The following is a 15278-nucleotide window of genomic DNA, read 5'->3' as shown; positions in this document are numbered from 1 at the left end:
TTGTTCCATCTGCAGTCACCCGTCCGGAACCTTCATCCAACCTCTGCCTGGTGGTCGGCGGCTGCCGACCCAGGATGGGATCAACCACTGCACCCCCAACAACTAATCAACGCCGCCCGCTCTGTTCCCTGGATTATTCAGCATCACTCTTGAATTTGTAATAAACACTCACCTTCGTTTCAACTTACCTTGTCCTGGTCTGCTTCTGGGTTCTGGCTTAGCAACTCGTGACAGAACGATCCGGCCTGGAATGAACCCAGCGGACCTGGACTCTGTTCGCCATGCCATTACCCATCAGGAGAAGATGTTGGGCCATCATAGCACGGTACTACAGGAGATCGCGTTGTCAGTTCGGAACCTTTCTACCGGTCTGACGGAGGTCCAGAACCAACGCAAGTTTCCGGTGGAGGATCCACTACCGGTTTCACCCATCTCGCCTGCCGCTTCTGGAGCTGTGTCCTTCCGTGAGCCCAAGGTTCCGCCGCGGATAAATATGAGGGGGAGCTGGGAAGATGCCGTTCCTTCCTTATGCAGTGTGGATTAGTGTTCGATCTACAGCCCTACTCTTATGCCACAGACAAGGCTAGGGATAGCCTTTGTGATTGCGTTGCTGCGTGGGTCGAGCGCTGGAGTGGGCTTCAGCCGTTTGGGAACGACAAGACCCTGCATGGCTTCATACCAGGGGTTCACGGCCGAGATGAGGAAGCTCTTCGACCATTCCGTCCGAGGGAGGGACGCAGCTAGGCGCCTGTTTTCGCTTCACCAAGGAACTCGCAGCGTGGGCCGACTTCGTGATCGAGTTCAAGACGTTGGCTGTGGAGAGTGGGTGGAACGAGGAGTCTCTGCAAGCGGCCTTTTACCAGGGTCTGTCGGAGCAGCTCAAGGATGAGTTGATCTCCTATCCGGAGCCTAGTGACCTGGACAGCTTGGTAGCCTTGTCTATTCGGGTGGATAATCGAGTCCGAGAGCGAAGGAGGGAGAAGCAATGGGGTCCGTCCCAATCGATCAGCTTCTCAGTTCCCAGTCGGGTCGGGTGGTGGACCAGAACACGTCGATCATTCTCCACCACAAAGGATTAGTGGAGAGGTCCTCTCTCTCGATTCTGAACCCATGCAAGTGGGGCGGCACGGGTTAACCAAGGAGGAGCGTCAACATAGACGTAAGACCAACTGCTGCCTCTACTGTGGTAGCTCGGGACATTACATCTCCACTTGTTCCCGGCGGTCGTCAAACTGCCCGGCTCGCCAAAGTTGGGAGGACTTTTAGCGAGCCAGTTTCAACCTCTCAGTACCTCTGTCAGACCCCGCTTCCCGGCTACCCTTGTGAACAGGAATCAGAGCTTAGCGATTAACGCTTTTATCGATTCAGGTGCCGATGGAAGCTTTCTTGATGCCGAGTTGGTGGAACAGCTGGGGCTTTCCAAGGAGCAATTGCCGGAAGCCATTGAAGCGACCACTCTGAACGGCAGTAGTCTGGCACGTATCACGATGAGGACTGAACCGGTTAAGATGCGGTTGTCGGGGAATCATTCTGAGATGATTTCATTCTTCATTCTGCCGTCTTCCCATGTTCCTCTGGTCCTTGGATACCCCTGGCTGAAGGAACACAATCCCACGTTCGATTGGGTGACGGGCAAGGTAACGAGTTGGAGCCTTGATTGTCATGCTAACTGTCTCAAGACTGCCTGCCCCCATTCGGTTCCCAGTCAGGTGATTGAGGCTAAACCCCCAGATTTGTCCCTGGTTCCCGAGACATATCACGATTTGGGGGAAGTTTTCAGTAAGCAGAAGGCTCTGTCACTCCCCTCCCCACCCCGACCATATGATTGTGCCATCAACCTGTTCCCTGGAGCTGTCTACCCCAAGGGAAGGTTATACAGTATCTCCCGACCTGAACGTGAGGCTTTGGAGACCTACATCAAGGAGTCCTAGCTGCTGGTCTCGTTTCGTCCTCGTCATCACCCCCTGGGGCAGGATTCTTCTTTGTGGGTAAGAAGGATGGCTCTCTTCGACCGTGTATTGATTATCGGGGGTTGAATGACATCACGGTCAAGAACAAGTATCCCTGCCCTTGATGAGTTCTGCCTTCGACTCCTTACAGGGTGCTACGGTGTTCACCAAGCTAGACCTACGCAATGCGTATCACATGGTCCGGATCAGAGAGGGGGACGAGTGGTTGACGGGTTTCAATACACCGATGGGTCACTTCGAGTATCAGGTGATGCCGTTTGACTGACCAATGCTCCAGCGGTATTCCAGAGTATGGTGAACGACGTCCTGAGAGATATGATCGGTCTCTTTGTGTTTGTTTACCTGGATGACATTCTGATCTTCTCGAAGGAACCTTCCGACCACGTCCAGCATGTCCGGCAGGTTCTGCAGCGATTGTTGGAGAATCGCCTGTTCGTGAAGGCCGAGAAGTGCGAGTTTCACGCCCACACGACATCCTTTCTCGGGTACATCATCTCCAGGGGAGAGATTAGGATGGACCAGGAGAAGGTTAGAGCGGTTCTGGAATGGGCCCAGCCCGGTACGAGATTGCAGCTCCAGAGATTTTTGGGGTTTGCGAATTTCTACCGCAGATTCATCCGGGATTACAGCCGTGTGGCCGCTCCGTTAACTGCCTTGACTTCCAGTATCAGGACCTTCAAGTGGAATCCGGAGGCGGATCGAGCGTTTCTGGATTTGAAGAGGCGATTCACCAACGCACCGATTCTCTCTCAACCGGACACGGCCCGTCAGTTCGCCGTTGAAGTGGCCGCGTCCTGATGTGGGAGTTGGCGCCATCCTGTCGCAGCGATGCTCCACGGACAGTAAACTCCATCCCTGCGCCTACTACTCTCGCCGCCTTTCGCCTGCGGAGAGGAATTACGATGTGGGTAACCGGGAGCTTCTCGCGGTGAAACTTGCCTTGGAGGAGTGGCGCCACTGGTTGGAGGGGCGGAGCAACCGTTTATTGTCTGGACTGACCACAAGAATCTTGCTTACGTGCAATCGGCTAAACGCCTCAACTCCCGTCAGGCCAGGTGGGCGTTGTTTTTCGGACGCATTCAAGTTTTCCCTGACGTTCCGACCTGGATCTAAGAACGGCAAGGCGGACGCCTTGTCCCGGATGTTCTCCAAGACGGAGGAGAGTGGGTCCAAGACCGAGACAATTCTCCCCCGAACTGCGTCGTGGGAGCAGTTATGTGGAAGATTGAGGAGGAGGTGCTGGCGGCCCTTCGGACTCAGCCCGGTCCCGGTAACGGTCCACCCGGTCGGTTGTTTGTGCCTGAGTCGGTTCGTCCTGCTGTCCTCAAATGGTCCCACGCCAGCAAGATGGCTTGTCACCCTGGCGTGGCTCGGACAATGGCGTTTCTTCGCAGACGCTTTTTGGTGGCCCGCCATGGCCGAGGATACTCGGGGTTTTGTTGCTGCCTGTCCAGTGTGTGCGCAGAATAAGAGTACCAATCGGCCCAGCTCTGGACTACTTCACCCCCTTCCTATTCCCGCGACCATGGTCGCATCCGGCCCTGGACTTCGTCACTGGGTTGCCCGCTTCTGAGGGGAACACGGTCGTTCTGACTATCGTGGACAGATTCTGCAAGTTCGCCCACTTTGTGCCAATTGCCAAGCTTCCTCTGCCTCGGAGACGTCCGAGATCCTGGTTAGGGAGGTTTTCAGGGTCCACGGTTTGCCCAGTGATATCGTTTCCGACCGTGGCCCTCAGTTTACCTCTGCTGTCTGGAAGTCCTTCTGTTTGGCCATTGGAGCTACAGTCAGTCTCACATCGGGTTTTCACCCCCAATCCAATGGTCAGGCGGAGAGAGCCAACCAGAAGATGGAATCCACGCTACGCTGCCTGGTCTCTTCCAACCCCACCTCCTGGGTCTCTCAGTTGCCTTGGGTTGAGTATGCCCACAATACTCTCCCTACATCTGCCACTGGGATGTCTCCCTTCCAGTGCCTGTATGGCTACCAACCTCCCCTGTTCCCTTCTCAGGAGAAGGAGCTCTCAGTGCCTTCTGTTCAGGCCCATATTCGTGCGTTGCCACCGGACCTGGCATCGGGCCAGAAAGGCACTCCTAGAGTTTCGGACCGGTATCAGCTCCAGGCGAATCGTCGCCGGATCCCCGCCTCCACCTATTCCATCGGAGATAGGGTCTGGTTGGCCACACGGGATCTTCCGTTACGGACTGAGTCTAGGAAGTTGTTACCGAAGTTCATTGGTCCGTTTGTGGTGGAGAAGGTGATCAATCCGGTGGCAGTTCGACTCAAACTCCCGAGGACGCTCAGAGTCCATCCCACCTTTCATGTCTCCTGCCTCAAGCCTGTTTTCCTCAGTCCTCTGTTGCCTCCTCCGCCTCCTCCTCCTCCTCCTCGGATGATCGGAGGTGGTCCTGCCTACACGGTGCGTCGCATCATGGATTCCAGACGGCGGGGCCGGGGTTTCCAGTATCTCGTAGACTGGGAGGGGTATGGTCCTGAAGAGAGGAGTTGGATTCCGCGGCGACAGGTCCTAGATGCTGACCTCATCAGTGACTTCTACCGCCTCCATCCTGGCGCTCCGGGAGTCCGCCCGGTGGCGTCTGGTCGGAGGGGGGTACTGTAACGATCCCGGCAGTCTGAGTCGGGTCCTGTCTGGTGACTAGTTTTTCTGTTCGTGATCTCCAGTTTCCCGAGGGTTCGGGGAACGCTCCGGGGAGCTCTCTTGATTTCCGCACCTGCATCCCATCAGCAATCTGCACACCTGGTCCTGATCATCACCCTTCTTAGGCTCTGGCCTAACATCCATTCCCTGCCGGATCGTTAGCCATGAACAGTAGGTTTACCAGAGTATCAGTCTTAGAGCCTAGCGTTAGTTTTGTTGTTTTTGCACCTTGTTGGTTTGTTGCTTACTTACCCCCGCTTTTGTTCCATCTGCAGTCACCCGTCCGGGAACCTTCATCAACCTCTGCCTGGTGGTCGGCGGCTGCCGACCCAGGATGGGATCAACCACTGCACCCCCAACAACTAATCAACGCCGCCCGCTCTGTTCCCTGGATTATTCAGCATCACTCTTGAATTTGTAATAAACACTCACCTTCGTTTCAACTTACCTTGTCCTGGTCTGCTTCTGGGTTCTGGCTTAGCAACTCGTGACAACTGTATCTAGTGTAGAGGACTTCAGTTAGTGTACTGTATCTAGTGTAGAGGACTTCAGTTAGTGTACTGTATCTAGTGTAGATGACTTCAGTTACTGTACTGTATCTAGTGTAGAGGACTTCAGTTAGTGTACTGTATCTAGTGCAGAGGACTTCAGTTACTGTACTGTATCTAGTGTAGAGGACTTCAGTTACTGTACTGTATCTAGTGTAGAGGACTTCAGTTACTGTACTGTATCTAGTGTAGAGGACTTCAGTTAGTGTACTGTATCTAGTGTAGAGGACTTCAGTTAGTGTACTGTGTCTAGTGTAGAGGACTTCAGTTACTGTACTGTATCTAGTGTAGAGGACTTCAGTTACTGTACTGTGTCTAGTGTAGAGGACTTCAGTTAGTGTACTGTATCTAGTGCAGAGGACTTCAGTGTAGAGGGACTGGAGGGCTAAGTTAGTAATATGAGGTATTGCCAGGGAAAGTAGGGTATTTGAGGTGAATGTGGAGGATCATGCCAAAAGGAGCTTCATCGAATGATGGGTGCATCCCAAATGGCACCCTATCCACTTTATCGCCCATAGCGCTCTGGTTAAAAGTAGTGCACTATATAAGGAATGGGTGCCATTTGGGACAGAACTGATGTCTGATGTCTGGGTTTAGGGAGTCTGCTGAATAAGCCAGAACTAAAAGAGAATGTTCAGAACAGAATCCTGGCCAGGACTACAGCCCTCAGCCCCTGGACTACCTTACCCATAATCATTTTTGGTAGTGGAGGCCATATTTGAGGTAACCAACCCACATGAATACATACTATACTTTACTATGGTATAAATACTGTAGTATTACTATAGTAAAAAAACTGCAGCAATTTTGCATACTGTAGTATACTGTTGTTTTTACTATAGTGTTTTTGCAGATGTATTATAGTATCCCTCACACACACACACACACACACACACACACACACACACACACACACACACACACACACACACACACACACACACACACACACCACACACAGCAGTGACTCTTACTGTACCTTTGACCCACATTGTCCATTGTCTCCTGGCAGACCAGGTGCTCCCTGTGAATGCAGGAGGAGAAGATCAGTGAGATAACGAGGCTGTATACTCACAACACAGCTAGCTACATGTACGTGCAATTTACTGGAATGCATGTTTCTGTAATGATGACAAACACCACATCAGAATAATTACTCACGTCTTTACCCGCTGCTCCATCACTGCCTGGTTCTCCCTGAGAGATAGAAGCAGGGAGAGAGAAGAGGGAAATAGAGAGAAGATTTATTATCAAGACATCCCCATGACATGCACATCTATTCTGTTCTATATCTGTATGTGTTGAAACAATAGGAGTGTGTGTACTGACCTGCATTCCTGGATGGCCGGGGGGTCCGGCTGGTCCAACCATCCCTGGTAGCCCTCTGTCTCCTGCCTGGCCTTTCTCACCCTGTATACCCTAGAGAGAGAGGGGGGGGGGGGTTGGGGAGAGAGAGACAGAGAGAGAGAGAGAGAGAGAGAGAGAGAGAGAGAGAGAGAGAGAGAGAGAGAGAGAGAGAGAGAGAGAGAGAGAGAGAGAGAGAGAGAGAGAGATAAAGAGAGAGAGAGGAGAGAGAGAGAATTTGAAAACAAATCCAATTTTGAAAATTCCACAGTGTGCAATCAAAGCAACAATATTTGTGACCTGTTGCCACAAGAAAAGGGCAACCAGTGAAGAACAAACACCACTGTAAATACAACCCATATTTATGTTGATTTATTTTCCCTTTTTTTACTTTAACTATTTGCACATCGTTACAACACTGTATATAGACATAATATGACATTGGAAATGTCTTTATTCTTCTTGAACTTGTGTGAGTGTAATATTTACTGTTCACTTTTTATTGTTTATTTCACTTTTGTTTATCCATTTCACTTGCTTTGGCAATGTAAACATATGTTTCCCATGCCAATAAAGCCCCTTGAATTGAAGAGAGGAGAGAGAGATAAAGAGAGAGAGAGGAGAGAGAGAGAAAGAGAGAGAGAGAAGAGAGCGAGGAGATAGAGTGCTAGAGAGAGAGGAGAGAGAGAGGAACAACAGAGAGAGAGAGAGAGAGAGAGAGAGAGAGAGAGAAGAGAGAGAGAGAAACAACAGAGAGACAGTGTGATGAGTAACCTTACCTGAGAAATAACACTGACAGAACACACGCTAACACTGCAGATAAACCAGTTGATATGTGTTCCTTCTACATTACAATAAAATAGACGTGTTGATGATGATAATATTTCCTCTCACCACTCCAGCTGGGCCTGCTGGTCCTGGGGGTCCTGCTGCTCCTGCAGTGCCCTACCAATAAAACATACAGCTGTTAGCTACATATACCCATACAAACCTTCTTAACAAACACGCTGAATACAACAACACAAACCAAGAGTCATATACAGTCACCTCCTAAATGATTGGCACCCTTGATTAAGATGAGCAAAAAAGACCATAAAATAGATATTGAATGCAAAAAAAAAGGACAATTATATTTTTTTATACCAATACAATTGGTCAAAATTATTGGCACCCCTGTTTTCAATACATTGTGTACCCTCCCCTTGGTGGGATAACAGCACTGAGCCTTTTTCTATCATGTTTAATGAGATTAGAGAAGACATTGGGAAGGATCTTAGAACCTTCCTCCATATTTCTAGATCCTTAATATCCTTTGGGCTGCGCTTATGGACTGCTCTCTTCAATTCAAACAAAGTGTGGAGACTGAGTTGGCCATTGCAAAATGTTGATTTGGTGGCCAAATAACAATTTCTTTGTGGATTTTGACGTGCGCTTCGGGTCATTGCTGGAAGATCCACTTGCGTCCAATTTTCATTATCATGGCAGAGGCAACCAGGTTTTGGGCTAAAATGTCCTGGTACTTAGTAGAGATCATGACGCCGTTGACCTTAAAAAAGGGCCGCAGGATCAATGGAAGCAAAACAGCCGCATAACATCAAAGATCCACCACCATATTTTAAAGTAGTTATGAGGTTATTTTTTGCAAATGCATCCTTCTTTCGACGCCAAACCCACCGCTGGCTTACTTGTCCAAAGACCTCTATTTTCGCCTAATCTGATCACAGCATCCGGTTCCAATCCAAGTGCCAATGCCGTTTAGAAAACTCCAGGTGTTTACATTTGTTGGTTACTCTCAATAAAGGCTTTTTTTTCTGGCAACCCTTCCAAAGAGCCTATTTGCATGGAGGTGGCGTCTAATCGTAGATTTGGACACTTGGTGACCCCAATATGTGATCAAATTCTGTAATTCTCCAACTGTGGCCCTTCGATTTTCCATTGCCTCCTGAACCATCGTTCTCAATGTGCGTGGGGACAAGATACACATGCGTCCTTTTCCAACAAGTGTACCACTGTTCCAGTGGTTTTAAACTTCTTAATAGTGGTAAGAGGTACAATACCAGTGAAAAGTGTTTAAACATTTTTTAAAAAATTATTTTCTACATTGTAGAATAATAGTGAAGACATCACAACTATGAAATAACACATATGGAATCATGTAGTAACCATTTTTTTTTTTTACAAATCAAAATATATTTTATATTTGAGATTCTTCAAATAGCCACCCTTTGCCTTGATGGCAGCTTTGCACACTCTTGGAATTCTCTCAACCAGCTTCATGAGGAATGCTTTTCCAAGAGTATTGAAGGAGTTCCCACATATGCTGAGCACTTTTCCTTCACTCTGCGGTCCAACTCATCCCAAACCATCTCAATTGGGTTGAGGTTGGGTGATTGTGGAGGCCAGGTCATCTGATGCAGCACTCCGTCACTCTCCTTGGTCAAATAGCCCTTACACAGCCTGGAGGTGTATTTTGGGTCATTGTCCTGTTGATAAACAAATTATAGTCCCACTAAGCCCAAACCAGATGGGATGGCGTATCGCTGCAGAATGCTGTGGTAGCTATGCTGGTTATGTGTGCCTTGAATTCTAAATAAATCACTGACAGTGTCAACAGCAAAGCACCCCCACACCATAATACCTCCATGCTTCACGGTGGGAACCATACATCCGTTCACCTACTCTGCGTCTCACAAAGACACGGCGGTTGGAACCCAAAATCTCAAATTTGGAATCATTTTCCAGCAGTCCGTCTCCTTCCTCGGATACCGCATTACAACCTCAGGTGTGGAGATGGAGGGAGATCGCATTTCAGCCGTGCGTAATTGACCGACTCCCACCGCGGTTAAGGAGGTGCAGCGCTTTCTTGGCTTCGCCAACTGCTATCGGACGTTTATCCGGGGCTCTGGCAAGGCCACAGCTCCCATTACATCTATGTTGAAGGGTGGGCCGTCCCGGCTCCGCTGGTCTGCTGAGACTGACAGGGCCCCTTCAGTAACCAGAGGGGTCTATTCACCTCAGCCCGGTACTGGCCCACCCCGATCCATCACTACCGTTCGTAGCGGAGGTGGATGTGTCCGAGGTAGGGATAGGCGCTGTCCTGTCTCAACGCTCGGGCACGCCACCCAAGTTCCGCCCCTGTGCCATCTTCTCTAAGAAGCTCAGCCCGGCGGAGCAGAACTATGACGTTGGTGATCGGGAGCTGTTGGCTGTTGTCCGAGCCCTGACCGTATGGAGGCATTGACTCGAAGGGGCGAAACACCCTTTCCTCGTCTGGACGGACCACCGTAACCTGGAGTACATCCGGGCAGCGAGGAGGCTGAATCCTCGCCAGGCCAGGTTGGCCCTATTCTTCACCTGGTTTGATTTCACACTATCATACATCCCGGGTACGAAGAACGTGAAGGCAGACGCATTGTCACGGCTGTATGACACAGAGGAGAGGCCCAGAGACAACACCCCCATACTCCCGGCCTCCTGCATTGTGGCGCCGGTAGTATGGGAGATGGACGCAGATATAGAGCAGGCGTTACGCACAGAGCCATCTCCACCTCAGTGTCCAGCTGGGCTGCAGTACATGGCTGCTCTTATCCGTGATGGTCTGATCTACTGGGCACACACGTCACCCTCCTCTGGTCACCCAGGTATCGGTCGTACAGTGTGCTGCCTGACCGGAAGGTACTGGTGGCCTACCTTGGCTAAGGACGTGAGGGTGTATGTCTCCTCCTGCTCGGTGTGCACCCAGAGTAAGGCACCTAGGCACCTCCCAGCAGGTAAGTTACAACCTTTACCAGTTCCACAACGACCATGGTCTCACCTGAGTGTTGATTTCCTGACTGATCTTCCCCTCTCCCAAGGTAACACCACCATCCTGGTCGTTGTGGATCGCTTTTCCAAGGCCTGTCGCCTCCTTCTCTCTGCCCGGTCTCCCCACGGCCCTGCAGACTGCGGAGGCCCTGTTTACACACGTCTTCCAGCTCTACGGGGTACCAGAGGATATAGTGTCTGACCGGGGTCCCCAGTTCACATCCGAGCTGCGCGTCAACGGGGGTACTGTCACGACTTCCTCCGAAGCTGCCTCCCCTCCTTGTTTGGGCAGGCTTCGGCGTTCGTCGTCACCGGCCTTCTAGCCACTGCCGCTCCATATCTCATCATTCCACTTGTCAATTACACACACCTGGTTCATATTCCCCTCATTAGTCCATGTATAAGTGTTCCCTCTGCCCCCTTGTCCTTGTGGGTGATTGTTTCATGTGAGATGATTGTAGCTCGGTGGAGCTACCTGCACTTTGTATTGCCGGGGTATATTTTCCCTGTGTGCCTGCATTTGTTCCAGTGTGCCTGTTTTGCGCAATGGACTGTTGACGCTATCCAGCGTAACTGTGTACTACGGAATAAACTCTGTATTCTGTGAGTTACCCCCCTGGCCTGACTCCTTCAAATCACACTCTCACATATTGGTGTGGTTTAGTAGTGCTTTCTTTGCAGCAATTCGAACATGACGGCCTGATTCACGCAGTCTCCTCTGAACAGTTGATGTTGAGTTGTGTCTGTTACTTTAACTCTGTGAAGCATTTATTTGGGCTGCAATCTGAGGTGCAGTTAATTCTAATGAACTTATCCTCTGCAGCAGAGGTAACTCTGGGTCTTCCTTTCCTGTGGGCTTCCTCATGAGAGACAGTTTCATCATAGCGCTTGATGGTTTTTGCGACTGCACTTGAAGAAACTTTCAAAGTTTATGAAATGTTCTGTATTGACTGACCTTAATGTCTTAAAATCGTTTCTCTTTGCTTATTTGAGCTGTTCTTGCCATAATATGGACTTGGTCTTTTACCAAATAGGGTTATCTTCTGTATACCACTCCTACATTGTCACAACACAACTGATTGGCTCAAACACACTAAGAAATTCCATAAATTAACTTGTCATCAAGGCAAAGGGTGGCTATTTGAAGAATCTCAAATATAAAATATATTTTGATTTGTTTAACACTTTTTTGGTTACTTCATGATTCCTAATGTGTTATTTCATAGTTTTGATGTCTTCACTATTATTCTACAATGTAGCAAATAGTAAAAATAAAGAAAAATCCTTAAATGAGTAGGTGTGTCCAAACTTTTCACTGGTACTGTATATTATTATTTATTAGCATTTTTTTGTACCCATTGTTGTATTTATGAAGGTCAATATTCAATAACCATTCGTCTCTTTTCATTTTCTGAGTTCTTTGCCTTTCCCCATGGTGATGACTCATGTTTTTTACATGTGTGTTACCTCTTTTTTCTACCCAAGTGAAACAGGAAGCCATGGAAGGCCACAATACAGTTCCTTAGGCCACAGTACAGTTCCTTAAACTGAGATTAACTTTACTGCAGTGGGCTAAATCAGGGTCACACAGAGTGTTCCTTGTTATTCTTACAAATCTACTTTGAAACAAAAGCATACACCTCACACACATGGTTATGTGCTTAAAAAAAGAAGAAACCTGTACCATGTCAGATTTGAGTTGAAATGTATTAAAGTTTGAGTTTGCATCCCAATATTACACTTTATATACATTACAGACGACTGAAATATAACAAAACTGTTTGGCAGAGAAACACCGAATTTTCTGCGTTTTTGTTAAAATAATATTTATTAATTAGGAAATTAGGAAGAATATTAATAACATTCCACACATGAGGCCACTAGAGGGCGATTTGGTCATTTGACTGCAGGAAATGGCTACAAAAGTAGGATGTTAACACAGATTTTTATTTTGTTTTATTTTATTTATAAGAATCTTTAGGGGTGCTAATAATTTTGACACCAAACTTTTTTGTGAGCATACAATAGAGGTCATTATTTGTATTATTTATTTTGTACTTTTTTTTTTGCTCATCTTTATCAAGGTCGCAATAATTCTGTAGGTGACTGTACGTGAGAGGTTAAAGGTAATGTACTCACAAGGTGTCCTGGGGGACCGGGTCGACCCTGAGGCCCTGGGGTTCCAGCATCACCCTGCAAATGGTCAAAGGTTGCTCTCAGTTTGACACATATTGTGACAAAATCCTTCATTCAATTGGTGTTGTCATTAGAAATGGTTGTCATTCATTCATTACATATGAACATCATTCAAACATTAAACAACATGAATTGAGAAGGTACATGCAACATTTGGTTTGACTTACCTCAAGTCCTGGTCTACCAGCTGGCCCTGGTGGGCCAACAGGTCCAGCATCACCCTGAAGAGAGGAGGAAGATGGAGGGAGAGCGGTGAGTATCCAATATCCATAACAATGTGCTCATAATCTGTATCAGTGTTCTATATGGTAGCAGGCATCTGACAGACAAACTGAAGAGAGTAGTGTGTGTGTGTGTGTGTACGCGCGTGCGCATTTGTGTGTGTGTGTGCGCACGTGTGTGGTTGACTCACCTTCTGTCCAGGGAAGCCAACATGTCCATGCTTCCCTTTGAAACCCTGAGAGCAGAGGGATCAAACATAAACATGACACACATCACATCTCAAAACACGCAGCTTTCAAAACATATCACTTTGAAATCTCACACTGATTTGAACACCTGAACGCTCAAAGGCCACACACAGAAACACTGACATAGACAGAAAGTAGCGTAATTGACACAATAAGCTCTCTTTCCTTTCTTCATTGTTTTGAACTGTGTGAAAACAATGAGGTATATGTAGCATACCAAACAGTAAACATTGTGCAGAGCAGCTGTGTCAATAACTCAGTTAAAACCCAATAATTCTGGGCCCATTTTCATAAAGCATCTCAGACTAGGAGTGCTGGTATGGCCCTTGAACTCTTTGTAGGGAAACATGGGCAGCTGATTGGCACGTACAGTAAGCTCTGTGACATAAGTGCATATACTGGTATGTGAGGTGAGCTCTTGGGTGACATCAGTGGGTGATGTTTTGACCGATACAATTCACCTGCTCCATTTGGGCTCAAGGTGAATGTGATGATTCACACATTGATGACAAGCCAGTGATGTCACATAAGTGAAGTCATGTAAAGGTCAAAAGGCACTTACCGGCATTCCTTTGTGTCCTGCCGCCCCTGGAAGCCCTGGCTCTCCCTGAGAGAGCCAAAGAGAGAGATGGAGGGGGGGGGGGTCAATTCAAGAAATCCTACTTTACTCCTTCCATAGACTAACAATAGTATCTACAGTACCATGTAGTATGTCTGAATCTTCTCTTACCCTCATCCCTGGTTTCCCATCTTTACCGTCCAATCCCTCAAATCCAGGAGGTCCCTTTGGACACACACAGGAAGGAAGGCAGTGAGGTGAGAGCATTCTTTAAAACTCATATTCCATGAAATTGCAAAAAATATATATATCTCGTGATAACGCAAACAGACACACAGACACACTCACCTGCAAGCCAGGAGACCCAGGAGAACCTGGAGGTCCAGACGGGCCCTGTGGACCTTGTGCTCCATCATTACCCTGAGAGAGAGAGACACAGTGACAGAGAGAGAGAGAGACACAGAGACAGAGAGAGAGAGAGAGAGAGCAGAGAGAGAGAGAGAGAGAGAGACACACACAGAGAGAGGGAGAGAGACACAGTGAGAGAGTGAGACACAGAGACAGAGAGAGAGAGAGAGAGAGAGAGAGAGAGAGAGAGAGAGAGAGAGAGAGAGATAAATTAACATTATCCTCACTATTAAGTAGAAACAGAAATAGGAAAAACTATTATGATAAGCTGCTCTACCTTGTCAGCCTTGGGTCCAGGTGATCCTTCTCTTCCTTGTTTCCCAGGGGGACCAGGGGGGCCCTACAAAGTTAACATTTAGTATCAAGAGGTAAGTGATGGGGTACATCACATGCCAATAGATATTTAACTAAGAGAGCCATAAAGATGACTGTTTCACTTACCGATGTTCCTGGGAAGCCTGGTTGCCCTTGGGAGCCCTACAAATGGCGAGAGAATACATCAGTCTGTGTGTGTGTGTGTGTGTGTGTGTGTGTGTGTGTGTGTGTGTGTGTGTGTGTGTGTGTGTGTGTGTGTGTGTTTGAACACAGCATTTGGAATGTACTGTATATTTAGAATGCATATTTCATTGTTTGATACCTGATCTCCCTTTGGTCCAAAGGAACCTGCCAGTCCAGCCTCTCCTTTGGGTCCCTGTGGACAAACAGAGAGCATTACTTTAAAATGAACAAAGACTTGAACCACAACCTTGAAACACAAACCAGAATATTCCCCAGAGTACAAGATTATGCTTTTTAGTCCTAAAGACGCAGGATATAGATGATGTTATGGATGATAGGTTATAGGGACAAGGGATAAAGATGTAGAGGGGATGAGGTTATGGATGATAGGTTATAGGGACAAGGGATAAAGATGTAGGGATGAGGTTATGGATGATAGGTTATAGGGACAAGGGATAAAGATGTAGGGATGAGGTTATGGATGATAGGTTATAGGGACAAGGGATAAAGATGTAGGGATGAGGTTATGGATGATAGGTTATAGGGACAAGGGATAAAGATGAGGGGATGAGGGGATGAGGTTACAGACCGCTACTCCAGCCTGTCCCTGGTATCCTGGGTTGCCTGGTGGACCCTGTAGGAGAGAGAATGGGGATAAGTCACTATCTCACACTCACTATCTCACACTCACTGTCTCACACTCACTATCTCACACTCACTATGTCACACTCACTATCTAACACTCACTGTCTCACTCTCACTATCTCACACTCACTGTCTTACACTCACTGTCTCACACTCACTGTCTTACACTCACTGTCT

General features: G+C 47.9%; 1 protein-coding gene across 5 annotated transcripts in view; it reads right to left on the bottom strand.

Annotated features, from left to right (window-relative positions):
* The window catches only part of LOC121572028 (collagen alpha-1(XVI) chain), a 158726-nt gene that overhangs the window by 7006 nt on the left and 136442 nt on the right, over positions 1 to 15278 (bottom strand). For all 5 annotated transcript variants that reach the window (XM_045222001.1, XM_045222003.1, XM_045222004.1 and 2 more), the window contains 14 exons: positions 15046 to 15090; positions 14596 to 14649; positions 14400 to 14435; positions 14236 to 14298; positions 13899 to 13970; positions 13722 to 13775; positions 13554 to 13598; positions 12934 to 12978; positions 12689 to 12742; positions 12465 to 12518; positions 7416 to 7466; positions 6507 to 6596; positions 6339 to 6374; positions 6157 to 6201 (listed from right to left, as the gene is read on the bottom strand). In XM_045222001.1, the coding sequence (XP_045077936.1) occupies positions 6157 to 6201; positions 6339 to 6374; positions 6507 to 6596; positions 7416 to 7466; positions 12465 to 12518; positions 12689 to 12742; positions 12934 to 12978; positions 13554 to 13598; positions 13722 to 13775; positions 13899 to 13970; positions 14236 to 14298; positions 14400 to 14435; positions 14596 to 14649; positions 15046 to 15090 (744 nt within the window). The remainder of the gene's footprint in view (positions 1 to 6156; positions 6202 to 6338; positions 6375 to 6506; positions 6597 to 7415; positions 7467 to 12464; positions 12519 to 12688; positions 12743 to 12933; positions 12979 to 13553; positions 13599 to 13721; positions 13776 to 13898; positions 13971 to 14235; positions 14299 to 14399; positions 14436 to 14595; positions 14650 to 15045; positions 15091 to 15278) is intronic.

Source organism: Coregonus clupeaformis, chromosome 8, assembly GCF_020615455.1.
Source record: "Coregonus clupeaformis isolate EN_2021a chromosome 8, ASM2061545v1, whole genome shotgun sequence".
Lineage (NCBI taxonomy): Eukaryota > Metazoa > Chordata > Actinopteri > Salmoniformes > Salmonidae > Coregonus > Coregonus clupeaformis.
The sequence above is the reverse complement of the archived record's forward strand: the minus strand, read 5'-3'. Positions and strand labels throughout refer to the sequence as shown.